The following is a 13,570-nucleotide window of genomic DNA, read 5'->3' as shown; positions in this document are numbered from 1 at the left end:
GGCTTTACGATGGAAAGGATTGAATCTCCAGCTTTTGTGGCTTTTAGCGTGGTATGAATGTATTCTTTGCATCTTATTTGAATGACTGTAAGGCCAATAATTACATTTGAGCTGACAGACAATGTTGTCCATTAGTTAGAGTGGTCACAAACAAATTGGAGCTGCAGGATGTTTGACAAAAGCATTGCTGGCTGAGAAAAGCTGGTATTCTGACGAGACTGCGCGGCTCAGTGCAGGTAGTCTCTACCTGTTGACGCTGTGTTTGTGTCTGATCACAGCCCTGGAGTGTGAGCGCAGATTCAGCACAAACAGGTTGTTTTGGTTGTCTTGCCCAGTGACAGAGGAACAACACAACAACCACCGAGGGAGAGGAGAGCGATAGGGGCCCCGTATGAGCAAAGTGCCTCGTCCAGGGATTCTGCTCGTTCCAAAATCCTGCCTCTGTCTGTTCCCAAGAACGTGTCGTGCTTTAAAATCTGCTGTGTTTGTATTTTCCACCTTTCTGAGAAAAGGCACTGGTAATAACTGCAGCATTGTTTTAGGTTCGTGTGTGTGTGTGTGTGTGTGTGTGTGTGTGTGTGTGTGTGTGTGTGTGTGTGTGTGTGTGTACACGATCAGGCGACATGATGTTTATACAATATGTGTGTGTGCCTGGGCATGTTTTTCTACCTGTGTCCGTGTTTAGTTGTTTACCAGCTTCCCACAGAGTTGCAGCCAAATTAGATCATTCAAAAAAAGGAGTGACAGTGAAGCAAACCACACATGTGCTGTGTCTTAAAATCACGACTCTGTGCTACTGTCTTTGTTGCTATCCATCTGCCTGTGTTCAGCATCACAGGGCTGATCCACCCAGAGATAAAAGAGACACGGTTAGCTAGTTAGCAGAGAGCTGCCGCTTCTCCTCCCCACAGACTGGCTTACTGCTCAGCTCCGGCTTTCAATGTCAGACCCTGGATGAATACATGACTCACCCCCGATATCATGCGAATGCAATCCAGCTTCATGTCTTTGATGCAGTGTTTTTATAACACTTCAACAGAGGAACATTATGTGTAAAGGAAAATGAAATAATCAGCACCATAGTGTATCAATAAAAGCCTCTCACACTGGATGAGCCTGAGAGCAAAGAGCAAGATGCTGCTGTCTGCTTTGTGTTCAGAGAAATGCAAATGAGTGACACAGCACTGACGGTGTCCTGATGATGTCACCCCCTGTGATGATGTCAAAGACACATGGAGAAAACACCAAGAAATGATTTGAAAATGAATATTGTATTATATTTGTAGTTTAGTATGGAAGTGAAGAGGCCAGAGAAACATTTTTTTTAAATATACTAACCCAGTGACCAACCATCGTCCAGTCACGGAGATGAGAAAGCATAAAAGGAGCTTGCAACCACAGGAAGGAAGGAGTGTTGTTGTACTCCGCCTGACTTTGGGGAAATGGAAAATGAGGAAACCTTCTCTATTTTTCTATCTAATCTAGTGAAAACATAACGTGAAATCCAGGTTAAAGGATCCTTATTAAAAATGTACTGTGTAATGTTATGTTTGTGTCAAAATAAATAAATAAATTGACAAATGATACTCATGCATTTTCTTTTTTACAATCTCTAGTATAAACATTGGCATCTACCTCAAAAATCCAGTATCAGTTGGGTTATGGGTTGTACATTGTTATATGACTTCTGACAGTGTGTCTCTTCTCTCATCAGCTCTACCACAGCAGAGTATTCCCTGTCAGTCATGATGTCAGTACAAACTCCTCCTCTCTCCCGCTCTGGCTCCTCCCCCTCAAATGTGGGTCTGGCCAATCGCAGTGGCCCCTCTGCCACTCCGCCCACCTCTCTTAGCCTTCGCTCATCATACAACCAGTTGCTTGGGCGAGATGTCATCAAGGAGTCCATGGAAACTGGAAGTTCAGCCACCTTGCCAAAGAGCCGGCAGAGGTACACAATGACCAGTGTGCGGAGCGTCATGGGGATAAGTGACAACTTGGCTGTGTCCTCTAAAAACCAACCTGGAACCAGAGGGAGGGGGCTCCCCACCAAGTCCTCCTCCAGCTCTGCCCTCTACTCCTCCTCTTCCTCCTCTTTGCTGTTTAATACAACCAACCCCAAATTGGCCAAGAATGGAGCTAACATGCAGAGACGAGCTGAGAGTCAGCAGTTGGAGCTGAGCCGGGCCAATACAGAGGGCAAAATTCACAATGATCTCATTAATAATCCCAGTTCTGACTGGCTAGAATTTGAAAAAGACAACTCGCAGCTGCCCCCGTTCCGTAGAAGGACCAAGAGCTTCTTGGAGTATCATGGGAAGGACTGGGGTGTGGACATCAGTTGTGGAAAGAAAGAAGACAAGGAGGAGAAGAAGCAGCAGCCATCCCCAGAGAAAGAGCAGGCCAGCCCCGCCAAGGAGAGGGAGAGCCAAAAGGAGGAGAAGCCCATCAGCAAGCAGACCTGCCAGGAAGAGAAGGAAGAGGTGGAGCCAGTGGTGGAGGAAGAGGAAGATGACCCCTTACCTCCACCAAGGCAGCCCCTGCTACCGGTGGTGATGGAAGCCCCGCTTTCCCCCACATCCTCCTCTTCCACCAATAGCCCAGAGTGGGTCCCAGACAACCAAAACCACCTCCAGAGCCATGCTTCAGCCCAGATGAGAGAGGACCTCTGTGCTCAGGTTCAGCTCAGTCCACGCAGTCCTGCAAAACCCCCTCGGAGCTCCCAACCCCGGGTTATCAAGGTCGAGCTGCACCCCAACAATGAGAACCAGTTCTTGCAACAGTACCCGCCTTCTTCCCCTAAACAGGCCCGGGTTGCAGAGAGGAACACCCCTACCAGGAACCGGGCACCCTCTGCTCTGCCAGACCCTGAACCTAGAAGTGGGCTCCCTAAAGTGGGCTTAAGAATGGATCTGACTCCTGAAAGTCCATCAGAAGATGAAGACTCCAGCTGGACCACCCTGTCCCAGGAGACACCCTCTCCTCAGACTCCACGGGAGACAGGTTCGATATGTGTGTTTGTCTTTTCTTTTGATTTTTCTTTTCTATTTGCATATCTGTGTGAGCCTTTAATCATGCCTCTACTGCACAGGCCTTTCATTCCCACTCATTCTCTCTCCCTCCTTCTCCCTCCTACAGACTGTCTGATCTGGACATTTACCAAAAAGCTTCTTCTTAAGCAAGCAAGTCACTCCGGCAATACTGCTGGGACCTCTCAGGCCCGTGTGAGCCACCTTATGGTGCAGAGAGTGATTATAGGTGGACAGATGGATATGCTACTGCAGACCGGAGGGTGGGAAATAGAATGATAAAGGGAGAGGGAAAAAACACTGCTGTATTTAGTAAGAGATTTGAGTAAGAGATGATTGCCAAAGATGCATGACACAGCAATAGTTATAGAATATGAGCGTATGGAGAGACATTTAAGAAGGTAGACAGGAACACAGAAAACGAGCAAAGAGAGGAAAGGAGAGATATTATTGCCCACTGGGTCCGACTACTGGGGATGAACCCCAGAGTTGCTATGACAACAGAAACTAGAGTAGGGACAGGCTGACCAACACTGAAATGCTCCCTGTCCATCCCTGTGTGTATGTGTGTGCGTGCATGTGCAGCTTTTTTTGTGATATGTCATGATCATGTGTTTTTGCAGAGCTCTCTTGTGTGCGAGCACTCATGTGTTACTGTTTCTGTGATGTACTCTCATGGAATCTGTGTTTGTGTGTCACTGTCATCCATCAGCAGATGTATGGGGTGACGGGGATCTGCCCCCGGGCTGGCGGGAGATCTCGGATTCATCAGAGATCTATTTCTGGCACATCCCCACTGGCACCACACAGTACCACCGACCTGTTGCCTCAGCCGAGCAACACACCTCTCCCAACAACGAGCCAGACACTGAGCACGACCCACAACAGGAAGCGCAGGACTCTCTCAGGCCTCTAAACGAGGTGAGAGACCCACACAACCACGGCCCAAACATTAGTGCGCTACGATACATACCCAGGTTCATCCTGGGCTTTAAAGTTCTCGTATTTCTTTCCATTGATGGCAACATTCTCAATCGCCAGAGGAAATACACAGTATTTGATTATTTTAAATCCATGGATAATAAGAGTACTATGTTTAAAGGTTACATGGTCAGCAAACAAACTGAAAAAACAAGTAAACAGGATGCTTTAAAGGATGCCATTGACCCGTTACATGTACACATGGGCCATTTACCAGCAAACCCACTGCTGTGCTGAGCAGCAGCTCCTCCATCCCACAGCATATAGACACGGTTGTGTCTGAATATTTGGTTAAAAGTACTCTACTTTAAGAATCACATTTTTCTGTTTTAATGTATTTATTATCAGCGTATGTATTATTTATAATCAATCCAGTTCAATTGAAAATCTGTAATAATACATATTTTTCTGATGTTATTCAATTTAACTTTCTTTCTTTAATTTATTAACAGTCAGTTCTTGACTACTGTTTATTCTGGTAGGTAACATTATAATCATAACTGCTGTTAAAATGAGAAGAATATTTTACAGCTTTTGAATAATCTGTGAAATTGTGTTTGAACATTAACTCATGGAATTAGAGTTCAAATTATATTTTATATATAATTTATAACTGCATTTATTTTTGGGGGGTTAACCTGAAAAACCTTCAAACAGGTGGAGAACATGCAAACAAAAATTCTGTCACAATCTTACAGGGAGAAGGTAATGGCCGCTGTGGTGGGGAAAAGACAGGACATCACATAATCATTTATATTTCCCTATTCTATTGCAGCCTCTGGGTTGAGAGTGAGGGGTACGGGTGAGAGAGTGGAATAGTAGATATATGGCTGATTGGAAGGAGGGAGGATATTGGGGGTTAAGGGTGAGAGGGTAAGATAGGATGCTGGGTGGGAGAGGGGAAGAGAAATACTATTAGTTCTCTCCCTTGTACTCACTCCCTCACCTCTCTTCTCGCTTAACGTCTTTCTTTTGCTTGTCTTTTTAGTTCCTTATTGTCTTTCTTCACCTTTTCTTACCTCTTCCTTTTCTGTGTTTTCAGTAACTCCTTTTCTTTCTTTTCCTTGTTCTCTTTTATCAGTCTCTTTTCCGCCTCCTTTGTTACTTTCTTGGCCTCCTTCATCTGAGCCTTCTCCTTGACAGTTATTTAGGAGAGCCCCTGAAGGTGCAGATGAGAGGAGCTTGATCTGGTCCTCCATTTGGCTGACTTTGTCGTCCTTTACGGCAACCTGACCTCTCATCTGTTCTTTCAGAGTTTCCCAGAGTCTGTGAGTTTTATCTTGCACTCTGCCTCGCTCTGGAAGATTTCTCTCTCTTTCAGCTTGGCCTCGGCCTCCAATTTCTTTGCTTCAAGAGTCTTCTTTTCACTCGTTTCAGTGATCAGATCATTCTTGGCCAGATTCTTTGCCTGGTTCACATTCTTCTTGCTCCTCTCTTCCCGGCACTTGTCAGCCTGGCGGGACTGTGAACTCCATTGGCGTTTGAGGAACAGGATCTCTTCCTGTTTTTCCAGCAGGCGTCGGCTCAGAGATTTGTTGTCATCCTGCAACTTCTTCTCGATAATGTTCTTATCCGCCAGTGCCTGCTTTCTAATGGCTCTCTCTGACTTGAGAGCTGTCTTATTTTCGTTTTGTCTTCCTCCTATCTGAGCTCCTTGGTGGTCATCGGTTGCTTTAAGTTTAAGGCAGCATTATCGGACGTCAGCTCCTTGACTTGTTTTAGGACGTCCAGGAGTGCTTTTCTCAGGTTTTGCTGGTCCTGTTCTTCTTCAGCAGGGCCGGGACCGTATCTAAGAATGCTGATCACTTTCAGCGGCTCTTCGTGTGCCTTTCTTGTCAGCCTGTGCTTGCTTTCGTTGCCTCAGAGATTTGTTCTCATCCTGCCACTCATTCTTGATGACGTTCTTGTCCGCCTGTGCCTGCTTTCTAATGGTTCTCTCTGTCTTGAGAGATTTTAATATTTTCTCTTTTTTTCTGCAGGTATTTTGCTCTATGTAATAAAGTAGGGATGAATCTATAAATGAAGATGCAATCACATGTGTCTCTAATGCAACACATGCAAATGTGGGCAGAACAGCAGGTTCCTGCAGAGCGGCTGATGCTTCCTGTAGTCGAGATATCTGCACGTCCACATACAGCTTTCTATTGGTCAAATGTTGTCGGCATGATTGGGGACATTTAAGAAAAGGTTATGTTATCCTCATATGTTCAGTGGCAATGACATGTCTCCTCCACTATGAACACTTAAACAAGTATTTATAAAGTCAAGACTTAAATTTGTTATTTTAAAGGCCCTTAAGGCACTAGTATTTTAAATTAGCAGTCGCTAAAAATGCCATAATACTTTGCATTGGATACTTGTTTTTAGACTGTATATACATATTTTGTACATATCAAATAAACATGAAATCAAATTCATTCAATCTTAATGTTGGATTTGGAATAAGCAGACCATGCGTTAAGATTGTTTTGTTAACAAGTATAGCAATATAACAATCTTAGTCCAATATATTGGAACACTGTTGGAGACCATCCTCTGTCTCTGTGCTTCTCTCATGCTGCTTGTCTCTCCGTCTCCCACAGCGCCCCAGCAGTCTGATGTCTGACAGCTCCGTGGAGCCGGTCCCCTCTCCCTCTGGCTCCTCCCCCTCCTCCTCCTCCTCCTCCACACTATTAGATGATGTCACCTTTTCTGGATTAAATATTAACACTACCACCTGCACCGCCAATGTGAGTCACAGAGTCACATGTATTTGGGTATTCACTTGTTATTATTGAGTTGTATTGTTTAATTTTGGCCTGAATAGGAATATTAAAAGTGTGCTATTAAATTCATAGATTATTATTATTATTTTAACCCAAGACTCTGCTCTCGTTCATCCGATCCCAACTAATAAAGGGTCATACTGTTACACACTGTAAGCCTTCAAAACAATGACTGAAATGTCTGTACAGCTTCTTTAATTTAATTTCTGTAGCTTTGGTCAATTTCAGTTCATTTTTGCATAGCTGTCTCCAGTATGTGTCTTTCTTTCAAAGCTTGATGGTGTGATATCTCTGCTTTCACTGCTTTATTCATTAGATTGAAATGAGCACAGAGTAATCTCGCTCCAGGCTGGTCTGAGGTGCAGATTCAATAAAGATGAATATCTCTCATATTAAGTTTAAATGAGTATTCACATGATCAGTTATTACAACGCAAATTAGATCAAATAAGTTGGTCAAATCAATATTAGAATCTGCCTGGATTGTATCTGATCCATTCCCTCAGCAGTGTCGACCACTGATGTTAGCCTCTCTCTCTCTGAATGTCTGTTTGGCTTCAGGAGCTGAAGGACTATCCAGTCTATCCGGATCCCAGTCTCAAGGCGTTTGAAGGGGCTACCCTCCGCTACGCGTCACTTAAACTCAAGTAGGACACGTTGACATACTCTACAATGAAGACCTATGTATCATTTCTAGATCTATGTATCTCCATGTACTATTTGAGGAAACATACTCTGGCCATTTGTTGTGTTTCCCTGCAGCGCCCCAGCTCAGCTCGAGACAGTGGACCTCAACAATAGCTTCTCCAATCCAGAGGCAATGGTAAGATTAAAACAACAAGATATTACAACAACATACTTACATTTGTGTTTTAATTAACACTCTGGACAAGAACAATTATCTGCTGGGAGTCACCCTCTCATGTTTCATGATCATTTGTTTAGCTTAAAGACACACTATGTGTGTGGTGATCAGTGGGGACTAAATTACAATTACAAGCAAAGACCCAAATTGTGTAAAAGTGAGAGTTTAACTATTAGACCTGCATTTAAATACTATTAGTACTTGGTAACATATTCCATATGCAAATAACAATTTGGTAACTGAAATTTGAAGAGCACATTATCCTTTGTTATTAAGTCAATCAGACTATATTTTTTAACCAAATATCAGCCTTTCAGCAAATCATGTATGTGTTAAAGAAGGGAAGTCACCAGACATGTATGATGTAATAATAACCTGCTGCCTGGCATCCTGTCCTCACCTTCTGTTTGTTGCAGTGCCACTCAGTGGTTACTTTGTGAACTGAACTATGAGGAATGTGGCTGTACCCAAACTAAGTTTCTGCTAGAAGAATAGCACAAAGAAGCCTCTTTGATCGTAATCACATTTTTTACCATTATTGCAAAAGGCATATTTAATTAACCCAACATGAATAAATCTCTTTTCATTAACAAGAGGCATCAAGTAAAGGCAGATATGTGTGCTGATCTAATCGCCTGACCCTTGAGACTCTACTGTAAGCACTGTTGCTCACCAATTATTTTGGTGAGTGCTGTGTTATCATAACAGACAAACTGAATCATCCAAATGTGTGTGTTTGTTATACTCCCTGTAGTCATTTCCAGTGCGATCTCTGGGCTGGGTGGAGATGGCAGAACAGGACCTGTGTGAGGGGAGGAGCAGCGTGGCCGTCCACCACTGTATCAGACAGCTGTCCTACTGCAGGAGGGACATACGAGACTCAGCCGGTGTCTGGGGAGAGGTCAGTGTGTCAGCAGCAGGGACGGACGCTACAGTGGCGTGTAACCTGACTGTTTGTTTTTTAACGAGTACTATGATATCTGCTGTGAAGTAATGTTTAAAGTTCAAAGTGGGTTCTAATTCCAAACTGGCTAACTAATCACCTCCTTTTACTTCACTTACCTGCCTGAAGAGTTCAAACTATGAATAGGTCCCATTTAAAAAAAGGATTAGAGAAATACAGAAAAAAGACCCTAAAGTCCCTAAAGATATCTTTTTTTTTCAAATACTTGGTTTTAATCATCTGGCAATGCCTCGTTTTGGTCCTCAGGCATAGTTTATCCGTGTTTGTGGTCTTGCAGGGTAAAGGTATGCTGCTTGAGCTTCAGGACCGCATGTTGACCCTGGTCGACCCGGATGATCGCAGCCTGCTCCATTCTCAGCCAATCAGTAGCATCCGTGTCTGGGGTGTCGGCCGAGACCACGACAGGTAGGCGGATATCAAAAACTGCCCTTTTCCTTTTGGGAACCTTTTTTTTTGTCGCTGTTTGACGAGACAGACATTCTTGACTGGCGATTCCAGGGGTCACATTTCCTCTTGAACTTGAACTGTTGAACATGCACACAAGGAACAACTCACACAAACACACAAATCAAGCTTCAGACATGCACATAAGTGTGTGCAACACACGTCGCAAAAAACACTGTAAAATGCATGCGTGTTACATTCTTGCTGATTCAGGAGTTTTAAATAATCAGAGAAATCAGCCTCATTATTATTCGATGCGAATTTGCACAAACTGCATTCAGAACTCCATAATTATACTCATTGCTCCATGTTTCCGTTCCAGACTGACCCTTAGTCAGTTGGCAGTGTCCCATGGTCTTAACCTTTCACTATTGAGCTGACAGTGTGCTGAGGCTTGCACAGCTGCTAATGGGGGGACAAGCAGAGCCCTCATTGATATGGGCCCCTTAGGGTTTCCATTAGCCCACGGAGCGTCCCTTAAAAAACACTCTCACACAGCCTGTACACATCTGGAAACATTAGTGCTGATGTAATATGCGTGCTTCATAATATGTATGAAGCATGTAGATGTATTTGCATATGTGCATACATCCATATGAGCCTAACATATTTGACATCTTAACACCAGTATACAGGTCTTGAGGAAATCTTTTCTTACTACAAAATGTTAAAACAGTTTGATAGATTCCCTTTGGACGAGTCACACAATTGTTACTTCATTATTCTTGTCTTGTTAAGTGCCTCCACAGTCTCTCTCTCTTTCTCTCTCTCTCACACACACACAGATAAAGACAGGTAAAGAAAAATAAATAGAGTCCCTCCATCCTTTTACGTCTCAGAGGATTGAGTAACTTTCAGTGGTTGTCTTTCTCAGCGGTAATGGATAAAGCATGTAGTGGAAGGAAGATGGGAAGCTCTCCCTCGTATCCTCCTTTCTCACACGCATCTCTCTCTCTCTCTCTCTCTCTCTCTCTCTCTCTCTCTCTCTCTCTCTCTCTCTCTCTTTCTCTCTCTCTCTCTTTTTCTCTCGCATTACAGCCTCCACTCTCTTCATCCTCTCCTCCCACTAGCACTTTAAAATCTGCAGTCCGCAATCCTCTGTTTGGTTTCAGGCTCATGCCTTTTTATGGATTTTTATGTATTAAAATCCAACTCTGGCTGGGAGGGTGTATGACTTTGAATATATTTGATACTGTGAGAGTATATTTGATGACAATGCATTTTAAGTACATGCAGCATATTGTTTTATAGTGTGCAACATCTGTAGAGCAATGGTGTGTGTGTGTGTGTGTGTGTGTGTGTGTGTGTGTGTGTGTGTGTGTGTGTGTGTGTGTGTGTGTGTGTGTGTGTGTGTCAAAACAAAAGCATTTTTGGAGGTTAAATAGCTTTGTCCTGCCACTAGAGTGCACTATACTCAAAGTCTGTGCACAAAATGATGTCGACTCCATCCATGTGTTATTCTGTTTTTCATGGTTTGACGAGACGCATTAAATTCAATTCAGGAACATTTTCACTGTGCGATAGTATGTTAACAGTGCTTCAAATGTTTGAGGGAAGTATTTCAATACATATTGTTCCAGCGCATGAATCCACTTCCATTAGCTCCATTTTGATCATACAGTTAATGACAGAGAATGTATATTAATATCAGTATAGCTATTGCATTTTCTGGCATTAACATTCTGTGTATTCAGGATAGATAAACTAAAGACACAAATATGCTATTCTCAATTTTTGTCTGTGTTTCATAAAAGGAGAAAACTGTTATTTACCCTGGCCAAAGGGGGAATGTGTGTGTTATTGCACTTTCTGCAGTATGTATCAGGAGGCGATCATTATATTATTGATCCAATCTATCTGCTCCCTGATATGTAGATGGGTCTTATATAGCCACAGGGCTCATCATATATCATTATATGAAATGAAAAAGGCTTATTATTTATTTGGATTATTTATTTAACATGTGTGTCTGTTGATGGGACTCTTGCATACAAAGTGGAGTCATGATTACATTTTCTTTTCATTTATTTACTGGATAGTTAGTGAGTCTGTCGAGGACAGTGCTGGTGAGATGCTGCCATCTTGGTTGGTCTGTGCTGTTAGGTAACAAAACAAAAAATAACCAACATTCTGGTGTGGAAGAACTTGACAGGTTTGAAAAGACCTCAACCCCATCCAACACCTTGGGGGATGAACTGGAACCATTAACACCCCTGAATTGGAGCAAATTATTGCCAGCAGGTTTATAAATCTGTTGGAAAGATGCCCGGGGTGAAGGCTGTTATAGCAACATATTATAGCCCGTGGAGTGAGCGAATGAGTGAAAGAGATGGGTGTATAGTCTGGTTTTCTACATACATCTTCTACTGTCTGGTGTCTGATTTGGAAACACAGAAGCAGTTGCAGAACAACATGCCTGAATACATGCATGGGATATACCTAAAAAGTAAGCTCCTTTTTGCGCTCTTCATCCAGCTCTCGCCCCGCCTCCTGTGTCTTTCTCAATACATCTTGCTAAAGAATATGCCGTGTCTTGTCCTGAATGTTCTTTCTCTCTCTGCCTCCCCCCCCCCCCCCCCCCCTTACAGCTTGATTCAATATGAATGAGTTCCCCTGTTAAGCGGGGCGAGAGCTGTGGGACGAGGGGGGGTGGGGGATAGAAGGGGTGGTGGAGGGGGGGGGGTAGCTCCACGATGAAGTCATGAGGTTATATTTGGAGCACTGAGCAAGTCCGGCTCTGCGCACACTCGTGTGTGCGCATACACACGTTTGCATGTGTGTGTTTTAGTGACGGCACATGGGCTTGAATTGATGAAGTCATAGGTCTATATCTGGAGCACTCTGGGTATGTGTGATGGTGAATGAGCGGGTGTGTCTGTATGTTCCCCCTCTTCTCCATCCCCTTTTTCTGTCTGTAATGCTCTTGCGCTATTTCCACTCTTTGTCTCCAGCGCTCTTTCTGCCTCCCTCTTGTGCCATTGGCTGTGCTTTGCCTCTTCTTTCTCCCTCTCTTTGTTTGTCCCATCGTTGCACTTTAACAGGGTGGAAGTCTTCCCTTTTTTTCCAGCTTCAGTAAGACAGGAGAGGGACAAAGATAGCTGCAACTGAGGGAGAGGAGAAGATACTTGAGACAAATAGGCAGGAATGAGGAAGAGTGGAGGAAAAAAAAAGTGGCTGTGCTTTTGAGAGAGAGTGGGGTTTGAACAGAGCGATGGAGAGCCAGTGAGGGAGGGAGAGACAGTGCACGCTTGCACTGAGCAGGACACAGCAGGACTTTGCAGGAGGTTCTTCAGACCGGGCGAGCAAAGCAAGGGAAGTCGACAGTAGAGGAAGATAGGGAGAGAAAAGGTGTAGCAGAGGGAAGAAGAGAAGGAGGAGGAGAGGGAGAAGCAGGGGGAGGGGAAGGAAAGAGGGAAAAGAGAAGGAGAAAGGAGCCCCAGAGGATTAAAAAAAGAAGGAGAGGAGGCAGACAAGAAGACTTTGCCCTCGGGTACCGCGGCTACAGCAATGTCACCGTGGTTTTGGAGCTAACGAGGCAAGGAAGTAGTCGTCTGTAACGGGGCGAGCATGTCTGCTTGTGTGAGTACCCCTACCTCTTATTCATTCACTCCTCGAGTTCTCCCCATCCAGCCATCCATCTCTCTCCTCACAGTCATTCATTACTGCCTCTCTTTCTATATTAACGTCTCTCTCCTCTGTTGATTTCCAACTGCTGTGTTTGTGTAAAGGACACAACGGCTCCCAGCCCTACTTTTATTCTTTAGCTTTCTCTTTATTTTTCCGCTCACTTACTTTTCACCCTCCTGCTGTGTGTTTGACTTCAAGCTGTGTACTTTGTCTCCCTCTTTCCCTCTCCCTCCCTCTCCCTGGCTGGCTAGCTGTCAGGTGTAGGGGCGATGGCTGGCAGCAGCAGGTTTGCAGCCAGAGTCACTGAGACATCAGCAAGTAGTTCAGACAGCCAGATAAGGAAGAAGAAAAAAATACCAGAGTGAAAGGATGAGAGAGAGATGAAGTAAGCAAAGGGGTGACTGAGAAAGACAGGATTAAAGAGAAAGGATGAGCTGTGGGGATTTTCCAAAGTGCGTGTCACAGCTTTTTGGAGGTGCTTGATATTGCACTTGGTTTATGTCTGTGTGTGTTCTGTAGAGTCAAATATTACTATTTTTGACATATACGCCTTGCACTGCATTCTGAATGTGTTTAAGTGGAGATAGATACCTGGGTGAAGGGGTGTGGGTGTGTGTGTTTGTGTGCGTGTCTGTGCATGTGTGTGTGCATGATAAATGCCTTCACTGTATGTATATGTGGACTTTCCTCTCTCTCTCTCTCTCTCTCTCTCTCTCTCTCTCTCTCTCTCCCGTAACAAGCAGAGGAGGAAGAGGAGGATGAGGGATTGGCGGGGAAACACTAAGCGAAAAACAGAAAGCCATAGTGAAATGATTCATGACATTAGGGGGGCAGGTTCTGCTTGTTTTCTTGTCCTTGCCGTGTGACACTTATAAGGATTGAGACTTTGGTGTTTTTAA

At 44.0% G+C, this 13,570-nt stretch overlaps 1 protein-coding gene across 3 annotated transcripts in view; it reads left to right on the top strand.

Annotated features, from left to right (window-relative positions):
• Positions 1-13,570, top strand: part of LOC137791611 (amyloid beta precursor protein binding family B member 2) — a 34,631-nt gene that overhangs the window by 1,472 nt on the left and 19,589 nt on the right. For 2 of the 3 annotated variants that reach the window (XM_068586691.1, XM_068586701.1), the window contains exons 2-8: positions 1,715-3,000; positions 3,739-3,947; positions 6,590-6,736; positions 7,333-7,418; positions 7,534-7,594; positions 8,391-8,537; positions 8,878-9,005. In XM_068586691.1, the coding sequence (XP_068442792.1) occupies positions 1,746-3,000; positions 3,739-3,947; positions 6,590-6,736; positions 7,333-7,418; positions 7,534-7,594; positions 8,391-8,537; positions 8,878-9,005 (2,033 nt within the window). In that variant the 5' untranslated portion in view covers positions 1,715-1,745. The remainder of the gene's footprint in view (positions 1-1,714; positions 3,001-3,738; positions 3,948-6,589; positions 6,737-7,332; positions 7,419-7,533; positions 7,595-8,390; positions 8,538-8,877; positions 9,006-13,570) is intronic. The other variant, XM_068586709.1, reaches the window with a different exon arrangement.

This window comes from Clinocottus analis, unplaced genomic scaffold (genome assembly GCF_023055335.1).
Source record: "Clinocottus analis isolate CAN_PGR_092001 unplaced genomic scaffold, fCliAna1.0.p SCAF_10, whole genome shotgun sequence".
Taxonomy (NCBI): domain Eukaryota; kingdom Metazoa; phylum Chordata; class Actinopteri; order Perciformes; family Cottidae; genus Clinocottus; species Clinocottus analis.
Note: the sequence above shows the minus strand (reverse complement) of the source record. Positions and strands in the feature narration are given on the sequence as shown.